The following is a 24,471-nucleotide window of genomic DNA, read 5'->3' on the forward strand; positions in this document are numbered from 1 at the left end:
TAAAAGGGAAAAGTTTTGCAAACCTGAAAGGGGGACGTTTTTGGAATTCAGTGAGGAAAGTTGTAGCTTAAATGGGAAATTGTATTTGCTGTCGGTGGTAACACTGCACCGAATATCTACATAATCGCATTATTTAATAAAAAGTCGATATTGAAATCGATCTCCCTCACTTCCTATGAGGTTAAATTCTAGCCACATCAATTAGCGTACGCTTGAGTTGAAACGTATATGGACACATTTGGGGCCGGTTACGAAAGCAGAGTTAGGCATAGAGCACCTATACTTCCTGTGATTTAGAACTTATCCAGGCCGAAGACAATTAATCAAAGAAAGGGGGTGGGTGAGAAAGGGGACAAACTTATTTGTTTATTTTTAGTTTCAAGATGATGGACTTCGAATCTTGCAGAAAACTTTGGAAATCCCATTTTCCACAAATGATGCACGTGGAGATATTAAGGTGTCTTAAATTGGCAGATCTTGGAAAGAAACTTGACGCAGGACCCTAACGATCTGTAAATTGCAGCAAGAAAGTTTCATTTGAGCTTGAGGCGAGTTGCATTTCTTTTCTGCACCTTCCGCTTTCCTTTCACTCGCAGACAGAAAAGGCGATAATAAAGTCGAATCGTATTGCAGATGAGATACCTCATTGCGCCTCGCAGGCTGGCAACCCGATATACACCAGCGCGTTGATGGTTGCTCGGCAACAAGGCGGATAACGTTTCTTACTGTCCTCTGAGAGCTGGTTTTAGCAGGATAATAAATTGCTTTTCTTCACGCCTCCCCTCATTGTTTCTCTTTTTTCAATCTCTGGATTGAATTTTTTTACACATCCGTGTTTGCTTGTGTAAAAGACTGGTGTGTTTTAGCGTGAGTGGGTGTATGAAAAGGATGACTTGGGGGGGGGGGGTACTTTTATCTTTCATCCCTCCGGGTTGGGGGGATGAATTACATTTGTTTCTTCTGTGGATCGTCACTGCGAGCTGAATCAGGTAGAAGAGAGTTTTTTCGTTATTGTTTCTGTAGTTAATATCGCTTTAGTTTTTCAGTGTGTAGCGTTGGAGTTATATACACCCAACGACAAAAGTACGCGTAGACTAATTGTCCCTCGCCATTTTTACTTAGTGTGTTTTCCACAGCGTAAAGACACGAAGTAAAACCGTAAACCAGAAGAAGACACCATATGACTGGTTCAGAGCATATGTGGCGTAACTCCACTTTTCGTGGAAATGGAGTTACATGTATAATTTACAACTGGGAAGTGTCAACATTTCAGTGCTGGAAATAAGTATCTCGTAAGTTTCAAATTGTTGCTCGTAGAGGCACCGCTATGTTTGTGCTCCAACAGCTAAACATAGTACTAAGTTGTTTAAATGTGCCATTTTCGCAAAACTGTCTTGTATGGAGTTAACGTCACTTGTGCTCCGAACCATTCATATGCTTCACATTAGCCGAAGCAGAATTCCGTTCCTTGAAACACCACACGATGTAAATAGTGTACTAGAAGTCCCTGTACATTTAGATTATATTGCATAGTTCATATTACCACTAGATATATAAAGGGTGTCCCAACAAGAAGCTGGATTTAATAACATGAAAAAGTTATATTTTCATGGAATGGCATATATTTCTACATCATTACGAAGGGTACATGTTTGCCAAACAGTAAGCTCTGCTCTGAACGGCTTGTTGCTGCATTTATCCATCCCCTCCGTTCACTCACTTTCCCTATCATGCCTTCATTGGTCGGGTCCTAACAATTCCTACTTGCGCAGAGACTTGTTCTCATCAGCGCGCGCTGGTTTGCTCCGCCAACTCGCTCTCTCCATTTCTCGACCGTTATGTGCGGCATTGCTTCACAGATTCTCGATACAGATTTGTGCCCTGGTGCCTGTATATATAAACCAGGGTTTCGGTTTGCTCATAATTTATCGGTTTATTTTATTTTTGCACTTTATTTATGTTATTACATATGTTACAATAAGTTCCCGATACAGACCGTAACGCGGATTGTCTGTCGCAGTCACGTGCCTCTCTAGCGAGTACTGGTTCAACAGCCACCGTGAATGTGTACAGTAAGGTTGTTCGCTTTATATCCAACCATTTTCGATTCGGTGCTGCCACCTGGCGTATCATGCTGGAACTATGGGTCTGCTGACGGGAGTAGTGTTGTGTCTGACCTTGTAGGTGCGTGAGTGTTGGTAGTGAATGTTATGAAATGGCGCCGAAAATCAACCGGTATTGGGAAGGTTACGTAATGGCCCTTTTCCGTGCTAAGTTTCCATAAGTACGCATTGTGAAACAGTGTCGGGAGAATGGGTTAACACTCGGGGTGACTACTGCGAAAGCTATTGTGGCCCGTTACACACAACAGGCTCTCCTTGCGAAACATTCACCCACGAAAACCACCAGGAGAAGGACTGCAAGCAAAGTGTCACCCGTAGTGCTACGGGGTGTCCGTCGATTGGCGTTCCAAGAATCCCCCGACTCAACGTGACATGGCCCACAGATTTCACCTCGCACCGTCAACTGTGAACAAAACAATTCGCAAGCGCCTCAGGTTGAAGTGTTACCCGAAGGCCCGTGTACACCACCTTCTACCGCGTCACGTTGCCGAACGTAAGACGAACTTCAGGAAACTGTATGAAAAGTACCTGGCGGGTTCCAAATGGAAGAAAGTTGTCACAATGGATGAATCATATGTCCATCTCACTGCTGGTGGTCACATTCGGGCGATCACATACCGTGACATTGACGGCAGGGGGCGCAGCAACTTTGTTCGTCAGTGCAGGGAAAGTTTCCCTCGTGGCTTTATGGTTGTGACGGGATTCGGATATGAGGGTAAGTTGATGATACGCAAGGTGGAGAAAAACATGAAGGTGAATGCCAGATACTTCCAAGACTCCATTCTGACACCTATCTATCGGAGAGACATCCCACAATTGTATGGAATGGACGCGAACCAGGTGATGATCCATGGACAAGGCTTCGAGTCGTACCGCCAGAACATCACTACGTTTTTATTAGGAAATGGCAGAGGAATTAGGTATTCGTGTCATTCCGTTTGAAGATATTCCTGTGAAAAGCCCAGATGCCAGTCCAATGGATTTTTGCGCATTTGGACTGTTGAAACGACGTCTTCAACATCGCCGCCCGCGCACCCTGGATGGTCTATGGAAAGCTTGCAGGGAGGGGTGGGACAGAAGTCCCATGCCTGTCCTGCGCCGGAGCTTCCTGCAATGGAAACTGCGATGCCGGGCGACAATGCTGGAGGTCCAATAGAACATGATCGGTGGTGGCGGCGCGGTATCTCGCGGTATTCCGTCAAAAATGGTCTGATATAAAGCGAACAACCTCTGTATATGCGAGCTGTGTAGTAAAAAGAAAATGTTTCAAACTTATTCTATTTTCACCAAAACGTGGTCTGCCTCACCTAGCGCCTGAAGCAAAGGCAAAGTTGTCCTTTCTATGTCCACGCGAATGAAGCCCTTTCAGTGAAGGATGTCCTTTATCTCGCTGCCCACATGGCGCTCCGGCTTGATTTAAAGCCAAACTTTCTGCGAAGGCAGATAAATCCATTTCGAAACTTTCTCTTTGCATTTCCAAAAGACGACGCCAAGTTTGGTTGGTGTAGCAGATGAAACTTCTCGCTTCTCTTGTGTAGCTCCTCTCCGCTGTCTTTTCAGCTCCTACCTGGAAGCGATGTTCGGGATGGATCAATTTCTAGAAGTGAGAATATTGGTTTCATCCCACGTGGATCTTTTGCTGGCAAAGTGATAAACCAAGAACCGACCTCCTCAATCGATCATTTTTTTGGTCCAGTCTTTGCTACTGAGACTCGATACACTGGCCCACCGTTATTGCATTTCTGCCACCTGCGATAGAATGTGTTCTCTTTATAAACTCCAAATATAACTTGCTGGCTTCAATTTCTTAGCACAATCAATGCCTGTCTCCTTCAGGAGAATTTTAATGAAAAGAGTTATTTTTGTATTTTGCTCTCGTCTCTACATTTGGTACGTAAAGTTCGCCGTGTGCATTGCACCGTGTCATGAAGGCACATATATGTAGGGGTGGGGTGGGTGTAGGGCCGCCACACATTCTTGACAATTTTTGGTGGTGCTGACCTCCGTGGCGGTGTGGTTAGTACAGTTCGGATGTCAGCCTGGGTGTTCTCTGTGTCCCTTCATCAATTGCATTGTATCATCACACATATCTCATCGTCGCGATTAACCAAAAGTGACAAAATAGCGAAATAAAATAAACAGAACGTTTTAGATGTGATAAGCACCACGCTCCGACCGCCTTTACCCCCAGGTACCCATTAATTCTAGGCTTGGCGAATACCAGAGCCATTCTATGCAAGGGGCCTCCTCTCACACTTCATGTGTCACACAATTTTTTGAATAACACCAAATCGTACTCTGGGAACACTAGTGATCACTCCATTATCTATAACAATCAGTATTATACTAGTCATTTGCCATATTTTTTTTATTATTAATTATTTAGTTAACCTAGAGCAGTAGAATATTGGAAATTATACTCTCTTTGACTCCGTTAGAAAAATGGGTTAAACAAGCTAAGTTAAAAATAATTATCCCAGCTGTCAGACGTTTAGGATTGCTTTCAACAGTTCTTTAATTCAAAGACAATTTTTGTAATTATATTTTGTTATTTGGTTTTGTTTTAATGTGAAAAGAACGAAGAAAATTCTGTTGTACTACTTTATTTTGTTTATTATTCGTTACTATGGTGACTGAAAAAGATTGATTAATATACTCATGTGTTAAGTGACATTTGAAAAGTTATTTTATTTAATTATTGCAACAAACTGCTCCACACTGGGGACAGTTGCAATCATAGGCCACCCTAATGGGCTGCTTTATCAAAGAGAATTAAATACAGATATTTCAACAAGAGAGAAAATAAGCGGCAGTTTGTAAGAAGTTAAAAATGTCATTACTTGGTACAAACGTGTGCATTATCGCTGACGAAACGAGTGTCTATAGTTTTTCGACTTTTTTATGTCATTGGAGAAAAGATATTTACTGCATTCTACTCTGTACTACAACGCTTTTCTTCTATCCTGTCACAAGCTGCACGTGTGAGAGAGCTTTCTCCAAGCTTACCCAAGTTAAAACTAAATTTAGAGCAACTCAGAAGCAGGATACATTGGAAGCCCTCCTCTTGCTATTTGTGGAACAGGAAAAGCTTAGTCTATTGATGTAAATGAAGTTATTGATGAGTTTAAGAACATTGTACCTTTTGACAGACGTCTCTTGTTATAGATGACGTGTATTTTGATGTATTTGTAACATTTATGAACATTTTGTGTGTGTGTAATTTCTATGCAATTTGATTTTTTTCTACTACATATATTCAGACATTTCCAACACTGTCATTTAGTGAATTTATATTCCTTTACAAACATCAGTGCAGTTAAAGAGCCAAGTGATTCTGTTGCGAAATATGCTATTAAAAAGGTACAATACCTATTTTTTTTTCTTTGTACACACCCAAATATAAAGTTCTAGCTACGCCTATGGTTGCAATTGTCACTAACATTTAGAGAATTGTCGATAGTTTGGAAACATTGATTCCTCTTCCCTATACGCAACATGTCGTTGGTATGAGTCTCATAGCATAGAAATGATGAGGAAGAGATTCTTGAGGTAATATTTTCCGATCACTGCCGGAGTGAATCTGGTTGGAATTGCGGAAGTAGGAAGTATTGGGAGAGGACAAAAGGGGAGGGCAGTGCTCGGAAAAGAGGTCAGATCGGCAAAGATGACATCGGGGGGGGGGGGGGGGGGGCTGGTGATCGGTTGCGAGAGACTACATGAACGAACAGGTAAGTTCCATCTTTCCTGCCCCAAAGCTGCACATTATCAGACCTTTGATAATTACATGGTTTTTTTGTTGTTTACGTTTTTGTTTTAAGTACACATTATGCAAATATAGGCTAATCGGGACCCGACATGCAGTTTAAAGTGGAATCTGAACCACTATGTGCCTCGACCTGGTATCGAATTCGAGACTGCTTGATTGCACTGCGTCATCGTGAAAGCCCTTCATTTGTTGGGTCCAGAATTTGGTATATCATAGCGATGTTTCGAAAGCGAGAATAAATTTGACTTTGCTGATATCGGCCAAAAGTCCAAACAAGTTTTAACGTCGTGGCTTTGTAATCAAAGGGTCCTGTGTTCGAAACCGGTGCAGGCACATTGCACTTTAAACTGTCGGTCCAGTCTCGATTAGCCCATGCTTAAAGTCTGTTTAAAACAAAGCTTGATTCAAATTTTGACACAGAAAACAAGTGTGAGAGGGCTGCCATTTTTGCTCTAGCCTCGAGATGGAAACACTGCACATCTGACCCTCTGTGTATACCGAAGCTTCGAAACCATCTTGTTAAGAATGCGATCGCAGGTGTAGATTATACGTTGTACGGAAGCTGGGCCCTGTTTTTGTCTGTTATCATCGAAGGCGGGGTTTTGAAGTGAATGTTCATAGTAACGAACTGTGCGCCATCTGGGCTTAACCTCTTCACCAGCTTTGATGGCACCCTCCGCCACCGAATTTCTTGGGCATCGATTTGAGGAAGCCATGAGGATTCATTCATTAGCACTTGTAATTATCTTCCTCAGCAGATGATGACTTCGCAGTTTAGAAGCTATGCTTAAGATGCTTAAGAGAAAATCTCACGGGATTACATATTCTGTAGCTTTTGCGATAAAGCCCCCCCCCCCCCCCCAAACTCTGTATCTCTCTCCAAGTCAAAGTTTATTTGGCTTTGAAATTCCAACATGTTCGGGGTTAAGGGGACCGCAAGCCATGGCCCCTCATCTACAAGGAGCCTATAATAGAAGGACAAAGGCTTTGAAAAGTCCGATACTGGAATATAACGAAATAACTACAGACCTTGTCTAGTATTACGGCGGGCGCTCTACATGCTGGCAAGGGAAGTGGGGAGTGGGGAATGCGGAGCAGATCAATCAGACAACAGCGGTGCGCACATCTCGTTCTACAAGCTGCTGCGTTTCTTATCGCGCTGAATTGGTCGCTTCCCCGCTTCCCTTGCCAGTATGTAGGTCGCCCCCCCATAAGAGTAGACAAGAGCTATAACATAACCTGACTTTACACTTATAACTAGAGATATTATAAATTTTCACTTTCCGATCTCGCCACAGAAGTTCCACAATTCAAGTCCCGACCTGTGCATGAGTGTCGTTTCGTCAGTTTCGTCGCGATTAAACAAACGCGATAGAAATGACAAGTAAAATAGCAAACAAATGCAATTACACCATAAATTTGAACATCGTGTTTTTTGTTGAAAGTGAACGTACATTCGCCTGACGATTGCCAGTTTTATATTTACGTCGCTCTTCTTATGACGTAGCTCTTCTGACGTAATACCAGTTCTATTTTATACGTCGCTCTTATGTTTCTTTCGAGCTAATCGCGGCAAATGAGGATGAGCGATATTTACATAAAATTCATAAAGGTACGCTCGCAAAGAAATATGCATGCTCATTTCATGACTCAAATCCGGGTTTATATGGTGACGAAATTGTGCAATACCATTGGCCAGAACGGTAGCTACAAACCTCTGTGCTCGGGGCGACAAAATTTGACACGCACCTTCATCCAATTCCCCACCCCTACTTACAGAAACTCTCACTTCAATATTCGGGCGCCACCGAAGCAGGAACAGTATGTACCAAGATTGAAACTTTGGTGTACGTGACACGTAATATTTGCCCTCTCGTGTGAAGAGATCGAGAATGCCTGGAACCTGACCTTCCCACGGTTCTGCAAGACGCGGAGGCTAAATTGTATTTGGCTTTCAAGCCTTCGCCCGAAATCACGCTTTCGTGCGTCCAATTAAGCTTAGAGAAAAAAAAGGGCGTGACGTCAATGGAGGTAAAAGTATGTGTTGATAAACAGCATTTGCTGTTTTCTCCCCTTATCTCCTGCTTAACTGGTCTCGCGGCTAAGCCACTTCACTTTGCTTTCCGAAACATTGACGTCACTTGCTCGCCCTGTTTTTCCAATTACCGTGCGGAGGAGTTGGCTGTGTTCTACTCGATTCTGCCTCCCTCTCGGGGGACCCTCCCCCATGAATCAGCGAATCAGTGTAGCATCTGTCGCCTACGATAAACTTGAGAGCAAAACAGAATCTGTTGGATCTACGTTTACGGATCCACGAACCCATCTTATAACTTGACAAGTTTAAAAACAAGACGCTGCAAATAGCTGTTGCGCATCTCGCACCACATTTCCCCACTCCATTCTCCGCAGCGACGTTGGTTCGCAGTGTTGCAATCTGGGGGAGTAGAATGGTCTGAGGATTTTCAACGAAATTTGTATTCGCTTTTTCCTGGGCTATTTTCTACCTGTCGGAGTACAGAAATTCAGCTCACCTTTCGCCAACTACTCTTTTCCTTCTTTTAAAACTTGGCCTCCCCGATGGCGCAGTGGTAGCGTCGTCGCCTTGTAATCAAGGGGTCCCGGGTTCGATTCCCGGTGGATGCACTTAGTGGTTCGGATCCCACTTTAAACTGTAGGTCCAGTCCCGATTAGCTTTACTGTGCATAAGGTGGACTTAAAACAACAAATCAATCCAATCCTTTTTAAACTTGAGAAACCATCCATTTAGATACTCCCGTGGCGGCGCTTGTGGACTCGACAACATTACACTTAAGTTTATGTAACTTCTTCTGATTTCGCAAATATGTTGCAACATTGTAAACAATTTCTCTGGCCTGTTCTCTAAGGGGCTTTCCAGAGCAGATTGTGGATTTCGTTGCACCCGGCATGATTTGATATTTGCATTTCAAAAATATGCAGCCAAGAGTAAAGAGCAAGAACATTTCAATGCTTTAAAAAATAACACAGGCAAGCGTGTTATCAGATTGCCTTCTCGTAGTGATTGTTGTACGATAAAGAAAAGAACCCCCAACCCAGTCGGTTTTTTTAAAAAAACAGGTCACTGCTCGATGTCGCATTCAGAAAATGAAGCCATTTGCCCAGAAGTTTATCTTCGTTATAAACCTTAACGCGCGTGCGTAATACTACAGTTTACGATCCGCGCACCGCACGCATTTTCAAAGACAGGATTAAATCAAATGAACCACTGATAAACTGATATGAGCCGGCACCGTCAATCCACACAGTAAAAATCGTTTGTCATATTTGTTTTAGACTATTTTTGATGAGTTGGCACCACTCGTACTCTCAAGGCCAGACCAGTACGTAGAAGAGTGGTGGGGAGGATGACGTAACAGGAAGTGCTCCGCAGCGATCTGCGTATATCGGGACTTAACTTGTCAGGCTATACCATCTTAGTTACATCACAACGGGTTCGAATCTTGGTCATATATAGTGCTCGGAAGTTGAAGACCTATAAATTGCCAACAAAAGACCTAAAAATATCAAAAAAAGATCTAAAAACGGAAAAAGGACGTATAAATGTGATCCAAATTAATGAATAACTTCAGTTTTAATTACATATTTAATGAATAAAAAATTTTAAAAATTCTTGTGGTATGGAACACACAGTGCGAAGAAACTATATGAATGAAATGCATCTTCTTTCAGTCCAAAAATGTTTTTCTCTCGTTTCAGGGATGGTTCAAATATATTTATTTCTTTTTTTATTTCTTTACTACAGAAAGGATGTTTAGGAGGTGATGAACTGATGATGAATCGAATTGAGAATGGGCAGTAAAAACGTAGTCGAAGGAAGGTGAAGTTGCAAAAAAAAAGCCGTTAAGACCTAAAAAAAAAAGGCTAAAAAAGGACCAATAAGCCGAAAAAGGCAGAAAAGGACAAATGAAACCCACCTTTTTCTGGCCTATAATGACCCAAAATGAACATATATTATGTTGGGCCTCGTCTTTGGACACTAGGGAAAAAAGGAATTTTCCTCAACTTCGAGCCCTAGTCATATATAAGTAGAGTTTCTAATTTCTATTTAGTACAGAGTGTACTTCGTTCTCAAGACACCAAAATGCCTACTTTCCTTCCACGTAGCACACTCCGGACTGCATTTTGCAGACTAGCGAGGTTCTGGCACTTGGACTCGCATGCCAGAATTCCTCTGTGCCCTTGTGTTGTGTCGTCCATATATGTTTGTGATTGTCCCTTCACCTATTTAATCTTATCACCATTCACCTCATCGTCACGATTAGCCCAGTGTGACAGAAAAGCAACGTAAAATAACAAAAATATGGAAAATACCGATGCCTTACCCAGGGTTTGAACGTGGGACCTCTAGTTTCGTCACATTCCCATGAAAGGGTGGAATATGGATTTACGTTCAATAGTCATTTGATTGATATATTTATTCTACGTCGCTTTTCTGCCAATTTTGGCTAATCGCGAGATGAGGATGAGTGATTATATGAAGGGAAATTCAAAAAGAACACTCATGCCCGGGTCGGGATTCGAACCCGGCGCGTCATTGCGCACTGTGCTAACCACTCAACCACGGAGGTCTGAGAGTGTCTTTTGAGAACATATTCGATTACTCGATTTCGTGCAAATACGGGTACGTTTCCTCCCCTGGACTCAACAATACTTGTCAGAAACAATGACTGTTTGCTCAAAGTGCATACACAGTTTGAAAGCACGATTGCTGAGTTTTGTTCGTCTGTTCTCTGTTTTCAAATATCGTATTTTGTTGACTCTTTGAAATCGATGTTCGCAGTTGAAACTGGAAATATTGCATTGTGTACATACAAGCATTATTTTCCTTGTTTTTTAGACCTGAAGGTAATGTTATGAATTGTAACATGTACGCAGTCCCCACCTGGGAATGTCCTGCCTACTGGGTGATATTGAATATTTTCATATTATTACTTCCAACTGAAACGACCTCGGTTCAAAATTACTTCCTCTTACAGCTATTGTTTTGATCCATTCTGTGCAAATACGGAAATCAAATTAAATAGCTGCATATTTTCTCCATTTACAAAAACATGAAATCCTATTGGAATACATACATTGGCGCCCTCAGGAAATATTCCAAGTCAAGGTAGGAGGGCAGAATCGGACAGTTGTGTGCTTGTGTTATGTTGATGTTTTACTTTCTCTACAATAAAAACTCTTTTAAAAGATAGTTAGATAAGCAATAGAGGATGAAATAAAGAAGGAAGTACGGGTAAAAAAGCTAGAAACAGAAAGAAATGGGCAAATAGAGAAGCTAGCAAGAGAAAGAGAGATAGATAGATAAAGAACAAGGTAAATAAGGAAAGGAAGGATAAGAAATATAGAGAAGCGAAATAAGGGAAAGAGGAAAAATGGAAAGAGATCCGAGAAACACAGAAAGAAGAGAAGTAAATAGAGAAGCCAAAGAAGGGAAAACGGACAGAAACCGAGAAAAGAAAATAGAGGGGGAGAGAATTCAGCGAGGTAAATAATGGACAGAGAGAGAGAATTCAGCAAGATAAATAGTGGACAGAGAGAGAAGGCAGCAAGGTAAATAGTGGACAGAGAGAGAAGGCAGCAAGGTAAATAGTGGACAGAGAGAGAAGGCAGCAAGGTAAATAGTGGACAGAGAGAGAGAGAGAGAGAGAGAGAGAGAGAGAGAGAAGGCAGCAAGGTAAATAGTGGACAGAGAGAGAAGGCAGCAAGGTAAATAGTGGACAGAGAGAGAAGGCAGCAAGGTAAATAGTGGACAGAGAGAGAGAGAGAGAGAGAGAGAGAGAAGGCAGCAAGGTAAATAGTGGACAGAGAGAGAAGGCAGCAAGGTAAATAGTGGACAGAGAGAGAAGGCAGCAAGGTAAATAGTGGACAGAGAGAGAAGGCAGCAAGGTAAATAGTGGACAGAGAGAGAAGGCAGCAAGGTAAATAGTGGACAGAGAGAGAGAGAGAGAGAGAGAGAGAGAGAAGGCAGCAAGGTAAATAGTGGACAGAGAGAGAAGGCAGCAAGGTAAATAGTGGACAGAGAGAGAAGGCAGCAAGGTAAATAGTGGACAGAGAGAGAGAGAGAGAGAGAAGGCAGCAAGGTAAATAGTGGACAGAGAGAGAAGGCAGCAAGGTAAATAGTGGACAGAGAGAGAAGGCAGCAAGGTAAATAGTGGACAGAGAGAGAGAGAGAGAGAGAGAGAGAGAGAGAGAGAGAAGGCAGCAAGGTAAATAGTGGACAGAGAGAGAAGGCAGCAAGGTAAATAGTGGACAGAGAGAGAAGGCAGCAAGGTAAATAGTGGACAGAGAGAGAGAGAGAGAGAGAGAGAGAGAGAAGGCAGCAAGGTAAATAGTGGACAGAGAGAGAAGGCAGCAAGGTAAATAGTGGACAGAGAGAGAAGGCAGCAAGGTAAATAGTGGACAGAGAGAGAAGGCAGCAAGGTAAATAGTGGACAGAGAGAGAAGGCAGCAAGGTAAATAGTGGACAGAGAGAGAGAGAGAGAGAGAGAGAGAGAAGGCAGCAAGGTAAATAGTGGACAGAGAGAGAAGGCAGCAAGGTAAATAGTGGACAGAGAGAGAAGGCAGCAAGGTAAATAGTGGACAGAGAGAGAGAGAGAGAGAGAAGGCAGCAAGGTAAATAGTGGACAGAGAGAGAAGGCAGCAAGGTAAATAGTGGACAGAGAGAGAAGGCAGCAAGGTAAATAGTGGACAGAGAGAGAGAGAGAGAGAGAGAGAGAGAGAGAGAGAAGGCAGCAAGGTAAATAGTGGACAGAGAGAGAAGGCAGCAAGGTAAATAGTGGACAGAGAGAGAGAAGGCAGCAAGGTAAATAATGGACAGAGAGAGAAGGCAGCAAGGTAAATAGTGGACAGAGAGAGAGAAGGCAGCAAGGTAAATAATGGACAGAGAGAGAAGGCAGCAAGGTAAATAGTGGACAGAGAGAGAAAATGGTAAGAGAGAAAGAGGTGAGAATAGAAAAATGGAAAGATAAGCCAGAAACAGAGAAAGACGAGAAGTAAATGGAGAAGCGAAAGAATGGAAAGAGGAGAATAGAGAAAAGGAAAGAGAAGCGAGTAAGACAGAGAAACAGAAAGAAGCAAGGTAAATAAAGTGAGATAAAGAAAAAGAAAGGATAAGATATAGAGAAGGAAAAAGGAGAGAAACAGGGAGAAAGTAATAGAAGTCAGGTACACACAGAGATAGAGAGATGGGAAAATATACTCAAATGAGAAAATGGGAAGGAAAATATAGAAAGAAGAAATGATGAGGAAGACAGGAAGTAGTCATGAACGGAGAGAGACTAACAAGGAAATGTCCATGTAGTTGTAGCTGAAAATTGAAGAACAAGTTAATTATTCTGAGAATTATAAGAAACTTGCATTGTATTCTCAACGCAGCAGAGAACAAAACATTTCAGGAGAATGTCGTTCGGACAATAACGTACTGGAAACGAGAAAGGGTAATAACAAAAGACGATCGCAGTAGCTTTCAGAAAACCTCCTCCTCTGTTGCCGTGGTGATCAACCTATGCTCAGATTCGAAGGTCGCCAACCTTGTTTCCCAACCCCTGACAGCGGTTGTTGTTCACAAGTAAATAAATGATCAAAAGAGGGGAAATATTCATCCTGCCAAGGAACCCGAAGCAGAGTTGCCAACCTCTCTCTTCTAAGACCAAATCAATCTCCCAAAAAGAAAATTAGTTTCATAGTTTCAAGGCCAAGGTAACAAAAGTTCTTCGCCATTGTTGATGAAATCGGATTGTATATTTGTGTAACAATGCTCAAAATGGGATAGCAAAATTTGTCTTTATGTTATCCGTGCTTGTTTACTTCCAATATCTTCATTCCAGCTTTCTCATTTTAATCTCTCTATCTTTGACTGTGTGTGTGTGTGCGTGTGTGTGCAGGGGCGCCGACTTGTCAAAATTATTGGGGGGCTCTGATCACTGAAATAAATTAAGGAATGACTCACTCTCTCCCTTTTTTAAGTTTTGGCCTCAGTGTTCGGAATCTCGTAAAAGCCATGAATTCCTCAAAAATATTAATATTTTCATTTACAGTTCGAATGCAAAATGTCAATTGTTCACGGATGAATATGTCACACGTTTCGTCAACCATAATAGCAAAATATTCCCGACTTTTAATATCTGCTACGACGGAGCACAAAAGAGATCTCCCCAGTGGCGGCGATTGGGTGCCAAAACTAGGGGTTAGATAAGGTTTAGCATAGTACGGGGGTAAATGTGGCAAAAAGTTGGGGGTGGGGGCAACTGCCCCCACGCCCCCCTCTAATCGCCGCCACTGGATCTCCCTAATATATCAATGATCTCGTTCTGAATGTCATGTGACAGCTATTTGTAGCTCGAACGTCCCATCCACTCTCCTAGTTCATGCACATCTTCTTTTGAAACTCTTTTTAGTAAAAATGTTAACAATACTCATAGTTATATAGGTACTTAGTATATAGTAATAAGTCATGTGTTTTGCTGTCTCTGGTCATAGCCCCCCCAAAGTTGATGGTTTAGCGGTCTCAGCCCCCCCCAAAGTTGATGGTCTAGAACATTTCAAATGTGTATTTAAAGTTAAGTTCATGTGGCACAATTCAGAGTAAACTTTACAAGAGAAGCAAAATAATAAATTAGATCCTCTTAAGCAAAATTATTTGGGGGGCTCTGCCCCCACATCGCTAACATTGGGGGGGCTCGAGCCCCCCCAAGCCCCATGGAGTTGGCGCCTGTGTGTGTGTGTGTGTGTCTGACTCCTATTCCCTTCTCTCTTGTTTCTCGTTTATTTCTTTTCCCCCTCTCGCTTCTCTCTGCCTTGCTTTCTCTGTTCCCTCTAATTTCAATTCTCTTTTCCTTCCCTCGGTTCTCTCTTTACTTTTCTATCTGTCCTTTTATTTTATTTTTCTACTCTCGATTCTTTGTTCCTTTCTTTTTTCTATTTGTTGTTTCTTTGTTTCTTTTCATTCTTTTCTCTATGTACCTTTCTTTTTATCTCTCCCTCCCTCTCTCTTTCTCGTTTATATTTATCTTTTCCCTCTCTCACGTCTCACATTCTATTCTCTTTTCCTTTTCTTTTTTATCTCTGTTTGTTGCCTCTTTATTTTTCTTTTCATTCTCTCGCTTCATCTCCTTTCTCTGTTTCGCGCTTCTTTATTTCTCTACTGTGTTCCTTCTCTCTCTTCTCTGCTTACTTCTCCTTAACTTGTCGCACCCTGTGCCGCCATACAACACACAGACATTTACGGTGCTCGGTGGACGTTTTTCTCCTTAAGGCCTCGGTTCTCTTAACGTCACCTTAAAATACGATATTTTGCAGGCTCGGTGGGCGAACGCGTTAAGTGTTCGACTCTCAGTTTCGCCACTAAACTTCCCTGTTAGAATCCTGACCTGGTCATGGAAGTTTATAAAGGTTTCGAGTTCAAGACCCGGCATGGGTGTTCTTTTCGAGTGTCTAAATATGTCTAAATTTGCGTAAAATGCGTTATTCTGAATGGCGCATGTACATCAAAGAAAATGTATTTCTTGTGCCTAGTCTGTCCCGGGAGTCTGTGTAGGAAGGCCGCGCCTAACTGCAGAGAAGGAGAGAAAGCGAGTGAGTGGAAGCACCGCTGGAAGCTGCAGTCATGTTTTCCCCTCCATGCACTCACTTCCCCTCTCGACTCACTACTTTGCGCAGAGGACTTGTTTTCGTTCGCTTGCTCCGCAGAAGGATTGTTAAAGGTCCAAGAATTCAATTCCGGTCAAGGAGAGAGAGTCAATTCGGTCCAGAAACCTTTTTTCCGGATCAATTTAAATACGGTACAAGAGCCTTCTTTCCCGATCAATTTATACGGTCCAGGAATCTTTTTCCCCGGATCAATTTAAATCCGGTCCAAGTTTCGTATTGAAGTGAAACAAAACAATACGCAACTTGGACCGAATTTAAATTGTGCGAGAAAAAATATTCCGGTCCTGTTTCGGAACCCAATAAAACCCATTAGAATTTATGAGTTCCTGGAACTTTAACAACTCCTGGGTGAGAGTAGGCTATAGTTACAACACATGTTTACTTGTGACGACAAATACATGTAAGCTCTAATTTTCAACTGCATATTTCTTTCGTTTCAGGTAGTGACAGACACGTAGAATCCTCCCCCCTTCCAAAAAGGACTAACCAATTGCAATGGAGAAGACTTCGACGCCAAGGTACTATGTGTTCTGTCCAGTGTGGTACTTTAAACTCTTTGGCGACATAGGAAGATAAACGGTGCCATTCTAGTGTTGAAATGTAACACCATCCGCACAACACTGTCCCGCCATGAACATATCGGAGGGAAACTTCACCGCATCGCCCGAGGACAACTGCACGGACTTCACCGACTGCGGAGATCTGGCGGTCGTGGTGGCCAAGTCGATCATCCTCGGGTTCATCGTGATACTGACCATAAGCGGCAACTTGCTGGTGGTGTTCGCAGTGTTGCCGAGCCCTAATTTGAGGACTCCGACCCATTTCCTCATAGTGAATCTAGCCATTGCCGATCTCCTCTTGGGAACAACGGTGCTGCCGTTCTCCGCTGTCCTGGAAGTGTCCGGGATATGGTACTTCGGACAGACGTTCTGCAACGTGTGGGCCGCCGTGGACGTGCTTTGCTGCACGGCGTCCATTATTTCTTTGTGCGTGATCTCCATGGACCGATACATCGGCGTGACGAGGCCTCTCTCATACTCGCGCATCATGACCAAGAAGAGGGCTTGGATACTTATAGTGGTGACGTGGATCTTGTCTCTCTTCATAAGCATAGGGCCTCTACTAGGATGGAAGTCTCCGGTCGGCAAGGAAACGGAGTGTACCGTCAATAAGGAACTAGGGTACGTGCTGTTCTCGGTCACCGGGTCTTTCTACCTCCCCATGCTTATCATCCTGGCGCTCTACTGGAAGATATACAAAGCCGCCGAGAGGCACAACAAGTTCCTGGAGAACGGGCTCAAGACGGACCACATGGTAACGCTCAGAGTGCACCACGTGGGTTCCAGCGCCGAAACGTTCTCCAGACCGAACAGTGTGGATTGCGGCGGACAGGTGAACGGGTTCCAGAAGCAGAACTGTGCGGTGAAAAGCAAGGACCTCAGCCTGGAGGACAAGAACGGTTTCGTGGGGCTTAGGGCCCACCGGGGAGGGGGCAAGAGGGCCGCCGGGGAGAGGAGCTTCGGCGCCCGCAGCAGGGACACCACCCCTTCACCGCCTCCCGTGTCTCCCGATCGGAGGTTCCCCATCGCCTCGCAGGGGAAGCTGGCCAAGTTCAGGCGGCAGAAGAAGGCGGCCAAGACGCTGGGGATTGTGGTCGGCGGGTTTCTTCTCTGCTGGTTCCCCTTCTTCATCACCCTCCCAGTGGGTAAGTACTCTGCCTTCTATTAATTATTTCTGTCACATCTTAGTAATAATGAGATTTGTGAATGACATACAGTAGTGGCATAATTCTGGACACTTTTAGTAAAATATTATTTTTTTAAAAAAATCTCGAATGTAAAAACTATATTCTGTATAGAAATATTAAACAAGTTTAAATGACATCGTCAACTGGGAGCATCATTGTTGTAGATTGTTCAGTAGCTTCAAGAATTTCATCTTACTGCAGCATTGTTCTCTGATTATTGGTATTTTCTGTATTGTACTGTGGGTTAAGTGTGAGCTTCATTGTTTGTAGCAGTTGGAAATTGACCTACTATGCAACAATCGCACACAAGCGTTCTGTTTGTTCAAAATAACAATAACAATTATAATCAGACTACAATGCTGCACTCAGATGCAATTATTGAAGTTACTGAATGATGTCATTTAAACTTGTTTAATATTTATATACAGAATATAGTTTCTACATTCGAGATTTAAAAAAAAAATAACATTTTACTAAAAGTGTCCAGAATTAATGCCACTACTGTATATTCTGCTCCAAACAGTTTTAACACAAGATTACAACAGGCATGACAAACATGAAAGTATTACACTGACACATTTTTTTTAAGACAGACGTAATGGATAACTAATTAAAGAAAGAGACTTAGTGTTAACAAACTTGAGTTAGTGCCTATGGGGGAACAATCTGGGTGACGCACGTGCTGTCGCTCTGAGTACTGTGCATTTAGATTCCTAAAATAGGCTCTAAAAATTCAATTGTGCGCCCCTAATCGTTTTTTTAAAAGAAAAAGTTTTCCTTTCTAAAATATTAATTCACGCCTACATTTATATTACACATATATAAATATGAAAATACAGGGTGTCTATAAAGTCACTTAACATTACTGCATGAACAGGATTTATGGTACAAAATACAATATGTACTGAAACATATATCACAGTAGTACACAAAATCAGTATAACTCAATGTGACCACCCCTCAAGTCTAGGCACATATGGCAATAATCCACCACAGGCCAAAACACTTTTTCCAACATAGCTGGTGTAATCTCAGCAACTGCGGCCGTAATGCGTTGTTTCAACTGGGCTGTGCTGTGGATCATCGCCCCGTGCACCTTAGACTTGATAAACCCTCTAATGAAAAATTCTAAGGGGGTCAGATCGAGGGGGAGAGGCAACTCCCCGTTGCGAGACACGACCAATCCATCTACCGGTGAAAACTTCGTTTAGGTGATCACGAACGATGATGGTAAGATGGGGTGGTGCCATGTACATTTTCCATAATTTGTGGTGTTATGGCTGGCCTACCAGGACGTTCTTCATCCTCAACACTACCTATTCTCTTGAAATTGTTGATCAGGTTCTTAATAATCAGCCTGGTGGGTCCTTGTTTTCTGAATTTCCGAGTGAAGTCCGTCCGCACCTGTTCATACGTCATTCCACGCAAACGAGCACAAACAACGGCTATTCTCTCTTCTATAGAGTACATTTTATCAGATCACTTGGAAAAAAGAAAAGATTTGTCATTAGTTCATTGAAATGTTAAGTGACTTATAGACACCTACATACATGTAACTTGAATCAAGGTAAAAACTGGTACGAAAGGTCAAGACAACAGACAAACTGTAGCAATGTATATATTATAATTACATGCGACGATTCTCCATTACTACAAAAAATACAATATTGTTAAATATCAATTACCAGTCCTCTGCGTTTTTTGATGTAAGCAAATTATTGTGACAGTTTGATCAAGTCCAGTTTTCGAGCTCGATTGCTAGGGAGACAAATTTATGGTAAATAAAAACTGAGGAGAGCGGTAAATAAAATGTTAGATCAGCGGTATATACCAGCGGTGGAAAAAAAATTGGCACACACTTTTTCATTATGAGAGGAAACAACATACAAAAGAGCTGTAAATTGATAAACTACTTCATTTTTATATACTGTACACATACACAAGTACTTAGCTGCCCAACCAAAGAGAAAACATCAATACAAAATCACTTCATTTCTAAATTGCGTATCTCAAGTGATTTATTCATTGTATGTATTTAAAGGATATCCTTGCTGTCCAACAATTAAAATAATCACTACTGCACATACACAAACACATGTTGAAAATCACATGATAAACAAAAATCCTTCATGACTGAACACAAATGACACCATTGTTTCCCTTGATGTGCGGGAACAGACAAATCTTATCGCTGCTACAGCTAGCAAGTTCAATGAAACTGGAAGTTGAGTAGACGTTCGGGGGATGAAAGGAATGCAGCTCGACAGGGAGCGAAGTTTTCGAACTGAGATTATGTTCATGGGAAATCCCAATTTGCAGCGTCTTCCTGATGTGATCGAAGATAAAACGTTCTTCAGCTGCAAGTGGTAGGAAACTTTAGGCAAACGTTTCGTTACAAATCGACAGTTTGCGCGCACAACCTCGATTGCCGGTTTTTGCGTGTTTTCTACTTAATTTGATGATATTTCACTGTTATTTCGCGAAAAAGCGTTCATTTCGTGGAAAGCACACATTTCGCATTACTTCGCGAATAAAACTCATGCATATTTCATCATTGGGGGTGCAGTTACGTGCAGAATGTTCAAAATTGCATTTTTTTTTTTTTTCACATTTCGCGATTTCGCGCATCGCAAAAATTCAATGTCCCTACCGATTGCTTTCGAACCTAAACAGCGCCAGTCGACTGGATCTCACTCTTGTCATTGTGCTCTTCAAGTAATTTTTGATTAATTTTAGCTTCGAAAACGAACATTCAGTTGATGAAGACGTCACAGGTATGGTCAAATACAGCATATATAATCAGTTCATACGTCCGGAATGCTACTACCCAGAATTTTGTTTTCCATCAACAGGAATTCTGAAACTTCGCTGATGTTCGACATGATTTTTTTTATTATTATTATTATTTCAGTTGTGACACTACATTCCGAAAACAATGTCTGTAGCTGCAGTGCAAGATATATTTTCTTCATATTTCTCCCAGAAAATAGCAGATTCTACTAACTGTCTATCGGTGTGTTCCGTTAGAGCGGTGGGGCTTAAAAGGGTGAATCTTCTTTGATTAGTTCCATACTCTGAAATCTATTGTTTACTTGAATTACTACAATTTGTAAAACACGGTAGAAAAGCGTATTTTCTTGCCTGTCGTCTAGCCTTCGGTGACGTAATCCATGACTTGAACTATTCAGCTAATGAAGGTTTTCCTCTAATCTGGTAATTTTCTACTTTTCTAGTGATTAACATTTTCTGTTTGCAGTTGTACGGACATAAATATATGTTTGGTTGAAAATATATTTTAACGTCGGGGGGTTGTTCACTGTATGAAACACAGTTAACGTAAGTCTAAAATGTATCTAAAAGTAATTCTTGTAATTACTAAGCTTAAAACGTGCTTTAAAAATGCATTTATGACATTAAAAAAGACCGTCGTAGCCATCTATTGTTCAAAACGGGAAGCGATAAGGTGAGAGAGTCATTACATTGACGTCATACAACGATTTCTTCGATTGTCTGTGCGTAATCAGGCATTTATGAATTGTTGAGTCCCTGAATTTTCAGTAGTATTTAGTAATTCCTATAAGAAACATTTAACCTTTACATCATTGCAAATAAAGTACTGTACACCTATTGTGACATACGTATTCAATAACTGTGAAAGTATATATACCCACGACATTCTACTAACTGGCCAACAATATGGCGGACCTCCGCTTGACACACACAACTATAGTTTCTCTTGGCTTTAACCTGTTTCTATCATGTCCAATTGTATCAAACATAAATCTTTTTACACTTTTTGATGTGTTAAGGGACTTTTACCTATCACTGTACAATTAACATTAGCAAAATATATTTTTAAGCTTATTTTACTAATATAAACATAACTTCCATTTTTAGTATTTTCCCTCAAAAGGTGCCCAATATCAAGTACAGTGGGATCCATAAGTATTACCGTGCAAATTGTCCATCACTATGTTCGTGCACTTTATTTGACCCAATAAGAGCTTCAAGAATTAAGATAACTCAAAACAAGCTGTTGACAACTTCTGCACCAGCATACATAAAAATCCATCGCTTAAAAACACAAGAGAAAATTAATGAAAATGGTCATGGACAATTTGCACGGTAATACTCATGTACGTTCACTTTATGATTGGAGCTCACACGTTTCAAGCGAGCTCGTGAGGGTTTGAGCATTTGTTTGCAGCGCCTCTGGTGACAAAAAGAAGAATTTATCCCCACCGTTGCTTTTTTGTTTCCTGTTATACAATCTCGACACATTTTACCACCATTAAGAAAAAAACGGTTCAATTTAAACTCACTCTGGCGAAGTAAAACCACAACAAAACTAGAACCAATGCACCTTTTTCTCGCATACAGCACCAGCGGTGACACTGCTGAAATACGAGAACGAACATGTGCAAATTATGTGTCGTTTGTAAATAGAACTATGTTCAACGAAGCGTTAACATCTGCATTACTTACGGTTCGAATAAACTGAACGAATCTAACTGGTCTCGACGAAACAATCAACCACTTCGTGTACATAACTTGCAGCAGGCCTAAATCTAATGATTTGCCATGTTGTTTCTCGTTACTTATACATTACTATTGTTACTAAAGACCTCTCTCCTTAATTGTACGATAATGCATTGTGCTTTTTCTCATAATAGACATCTTCGTGTCACTAACGCGCCTGTTTCGAGACATATTCACTGCACAGTATTTCATAAATTGAATAAATATTATCGTAACATTCCAATTTCTCCCATAATGCAGCAAGTGCAAAATTCCAATTTGGTTTATAAAAATACAAGAACATTTTGATATGCAACTTGCATATTAATAATCAAAAAACTTACAAAATAGAGGATAAATCAAAGGTTAAAGTAATAATTGTAGCAGCGAAAAATAAGAACAGCTTTATATGTAAACCTCATATTTTCTTATTTAGTAAACGTGTTAAATTCGTCTAATAGGAGAGACAATTTATTGTCTTCGGAACTTAACCTCTTCTTCATTTCAGATGATATGTGTTTAATTATTTCGGTACTACTATAACGAGAATGAAGAGTTAACTCCACATCAAGACCGTTTTTTGTTTGCAAATTGATTAGATCTTTATGATCACTGAATGGTCTATCCTTCTTAGCTAACTAGTACGAAGTATTGAAGATTTTTTTTCTGTCGGATCAATCAAATGCTCCTCTTGTTTTAAAGTAGCATTTTCAAATTTCTGTTTTTTAGATGCAGGATGAATTTATGTTACCTTCTGATGTGCTACAGATAGCTGGTGGGCAGTGGCGGCGATTAGGGGGCGAGGGGGGGCAGTTGCCCCCCTACTTTTTGCCACTTTTGCCCCCGCACTATGCTAAACCTTATCTTCAAAGGGAAATATACTGTATTTGCCCCCCAGTTTTAGCACCTTGCCCCCCCCCCCCGGGTTTTGGAACCCAATCGCCGCCACTGCTGGTGGGCCGAAATTTTTGTTCTTAAAGACTTCCAACTGTTATTCTTTATTTGTGCCATTAAATGAAACTTGACACTTAACCCATTCCTTACTTAATGATAATCCTAGACATTTATAGGCCCTAAATAACCTACGGAGCAAAATCATCACACCTAAATACCCATTTCTTGCTATCAACCATGTATGTTTTTGTTTACGCTCCAACCACTGTTGCTCAGACTATAGAGGGAAAATCCGAACACGAAACATTACCTGCATTGGCTTCATGTTGGAATGTCGGTGTTGTTGCCGTTCCTGAGGTTGTTGTTGCTGGTGTTACGTGTGGTACACTCGGCGAAGGATTAACACTATGTACAGCCAGTTCTACAGAATCACTACCATTGTTACTCACAGTTTTATTTTCTGTTTTTTGTACTTTTTGGAAATAATTTGTAATCTTGTTCTCACACCTTCTTTTCATTTCGAATATAAAATCGGAGCGTGACCGAAAAGACGTTTTAATCACCTCGAAACTTGCAATGCAAATGCTAAAAACAAAAGAGCAGACGCAAGTGAGAGTCAGCCACAAATTCTCCCTTTTTTATGCTTCAGTCTTATCGCAACTAAAATCCATTGTTGAGAGCGAAAATGCTGGCGGCGTCGGCTGCAGTACGACCGAACGTAGCACGCTCGAGAGTGGGATATTCGAACTTCCATTGTCGTCACAATGCAGCCAGCTGATTGATTCTTTCGCCTAAATAACGGTTGCTTTACTGGCTATTCATAACAGAGTAGATGTATTTTATTATATCGGTTAATATGTTTTCGATATAGGCCTACATACAGAGCATTCAGACATTCGCTACGAGACTCGGCGCCAAGCTTCCCGGCATCAGCGCTTGTCTTTCCGGTAAACGGGTTCGCGACAGTCGCTAGAGTCGGCTATTAAAATTACAGTTTTCATATTGTGTGCTAACCTTGACTACAGAAGGTGTTGAAAATGATGTCCCTCTGCTGCAACACATTCCTGGCATCTCCGAAGGAAATTGGCATTTACACGTGCAAGTTCGTCTACTGTAATTCTCCCGATTTCTCGTACAATACTCTCTTTTAACTCACGGATGGTGTGCGGATTATCTTTGTATACTTTATTTCCCCATTTTTCTTTCCACTTTTATTCAGAACTGACCCTGTTATTCTAAACTTTTTTATGAGTTTTAATATAAGAGACTGTCGCGGACCCGTTCAACGGGAAAGACAAGCGCTGATGCCGGGCCGCTTGCCGCCGAGTCTCGTAGCGAATGTCATGGAATGCTCTGTATATTTTAAGGAAGACTTTTAAAGGGGAAAAAAAATAGTTGTTACAAAATAAAGAACCAGGGCGGCCCCAGGGGTTAAAAAAAGTACCGGGACGGCACCCTGGCACCACTACACCCCTGACGCCATCTTTTCTCTCTCCCCGTGCATCTTTTTTTCTTTTTGCCTCTCTTTCTTTATCTATGTATCTATTTTATTTTCTCTCGCTACTCTTCCTTTCTTTCTATGTGCGTTTCCTTTCTCTCTCCCTCTACTGCGTGTCTTTTTTCTCTCTACCTTTTTCTTTCTCTGCGTTTCTTTTCTTTCTCTACCTCTCTCTTTCTTCATGATTTTCTATTTCTCTCGCTGCCTCTTCCTTTCTATATCTGTACGTTTCTTTTTT

The 24,471-nt window shown here is 41.5% G+C and overlaps 1 protein-coding gene across 2 annotated transcripts in view; it reads left to right on the plus strand.

The window, feature by feature from the left end:
- Positions 1-24,471, plus strand: part of LOC146004009 (alpha-1A adrenergic receptor-like) — a 334,658-nt gene that overhangs the window by 198,745 nt on the left and 111,442 nt on the right. For both annotated transcript variants that reach the window (XM_083142562.1, XM_083142561.1), the window contains exon 3: positions 16,017-17,281. In XM_083142562.1, the coding sequence (XP_082998688.1) occupies positions 16,207-17,281 (1,075 nt within the window). In that variant the 5' untranslated portion in view covers positions 16,017-16,206. The remainder of the gene's footprint in view (positions 1-16,016; positions 17,282-24,471) is intronic.

The sequence above is a fragment of the Lepisma saccharinum genome, chromosome 21 (genome assembly GCF_977018435.1).
Source record: "Lepisma saccharinum chromosome 21, izLepSacc3.1, whole genome shotgun sequence".
Taxonomy (NCBI): Eukaryota; Metazoa; Arthropoda; class Insecta; order Zygentoma; family Lepismatidae; genus Lepisma; species Lepisma saccharinum.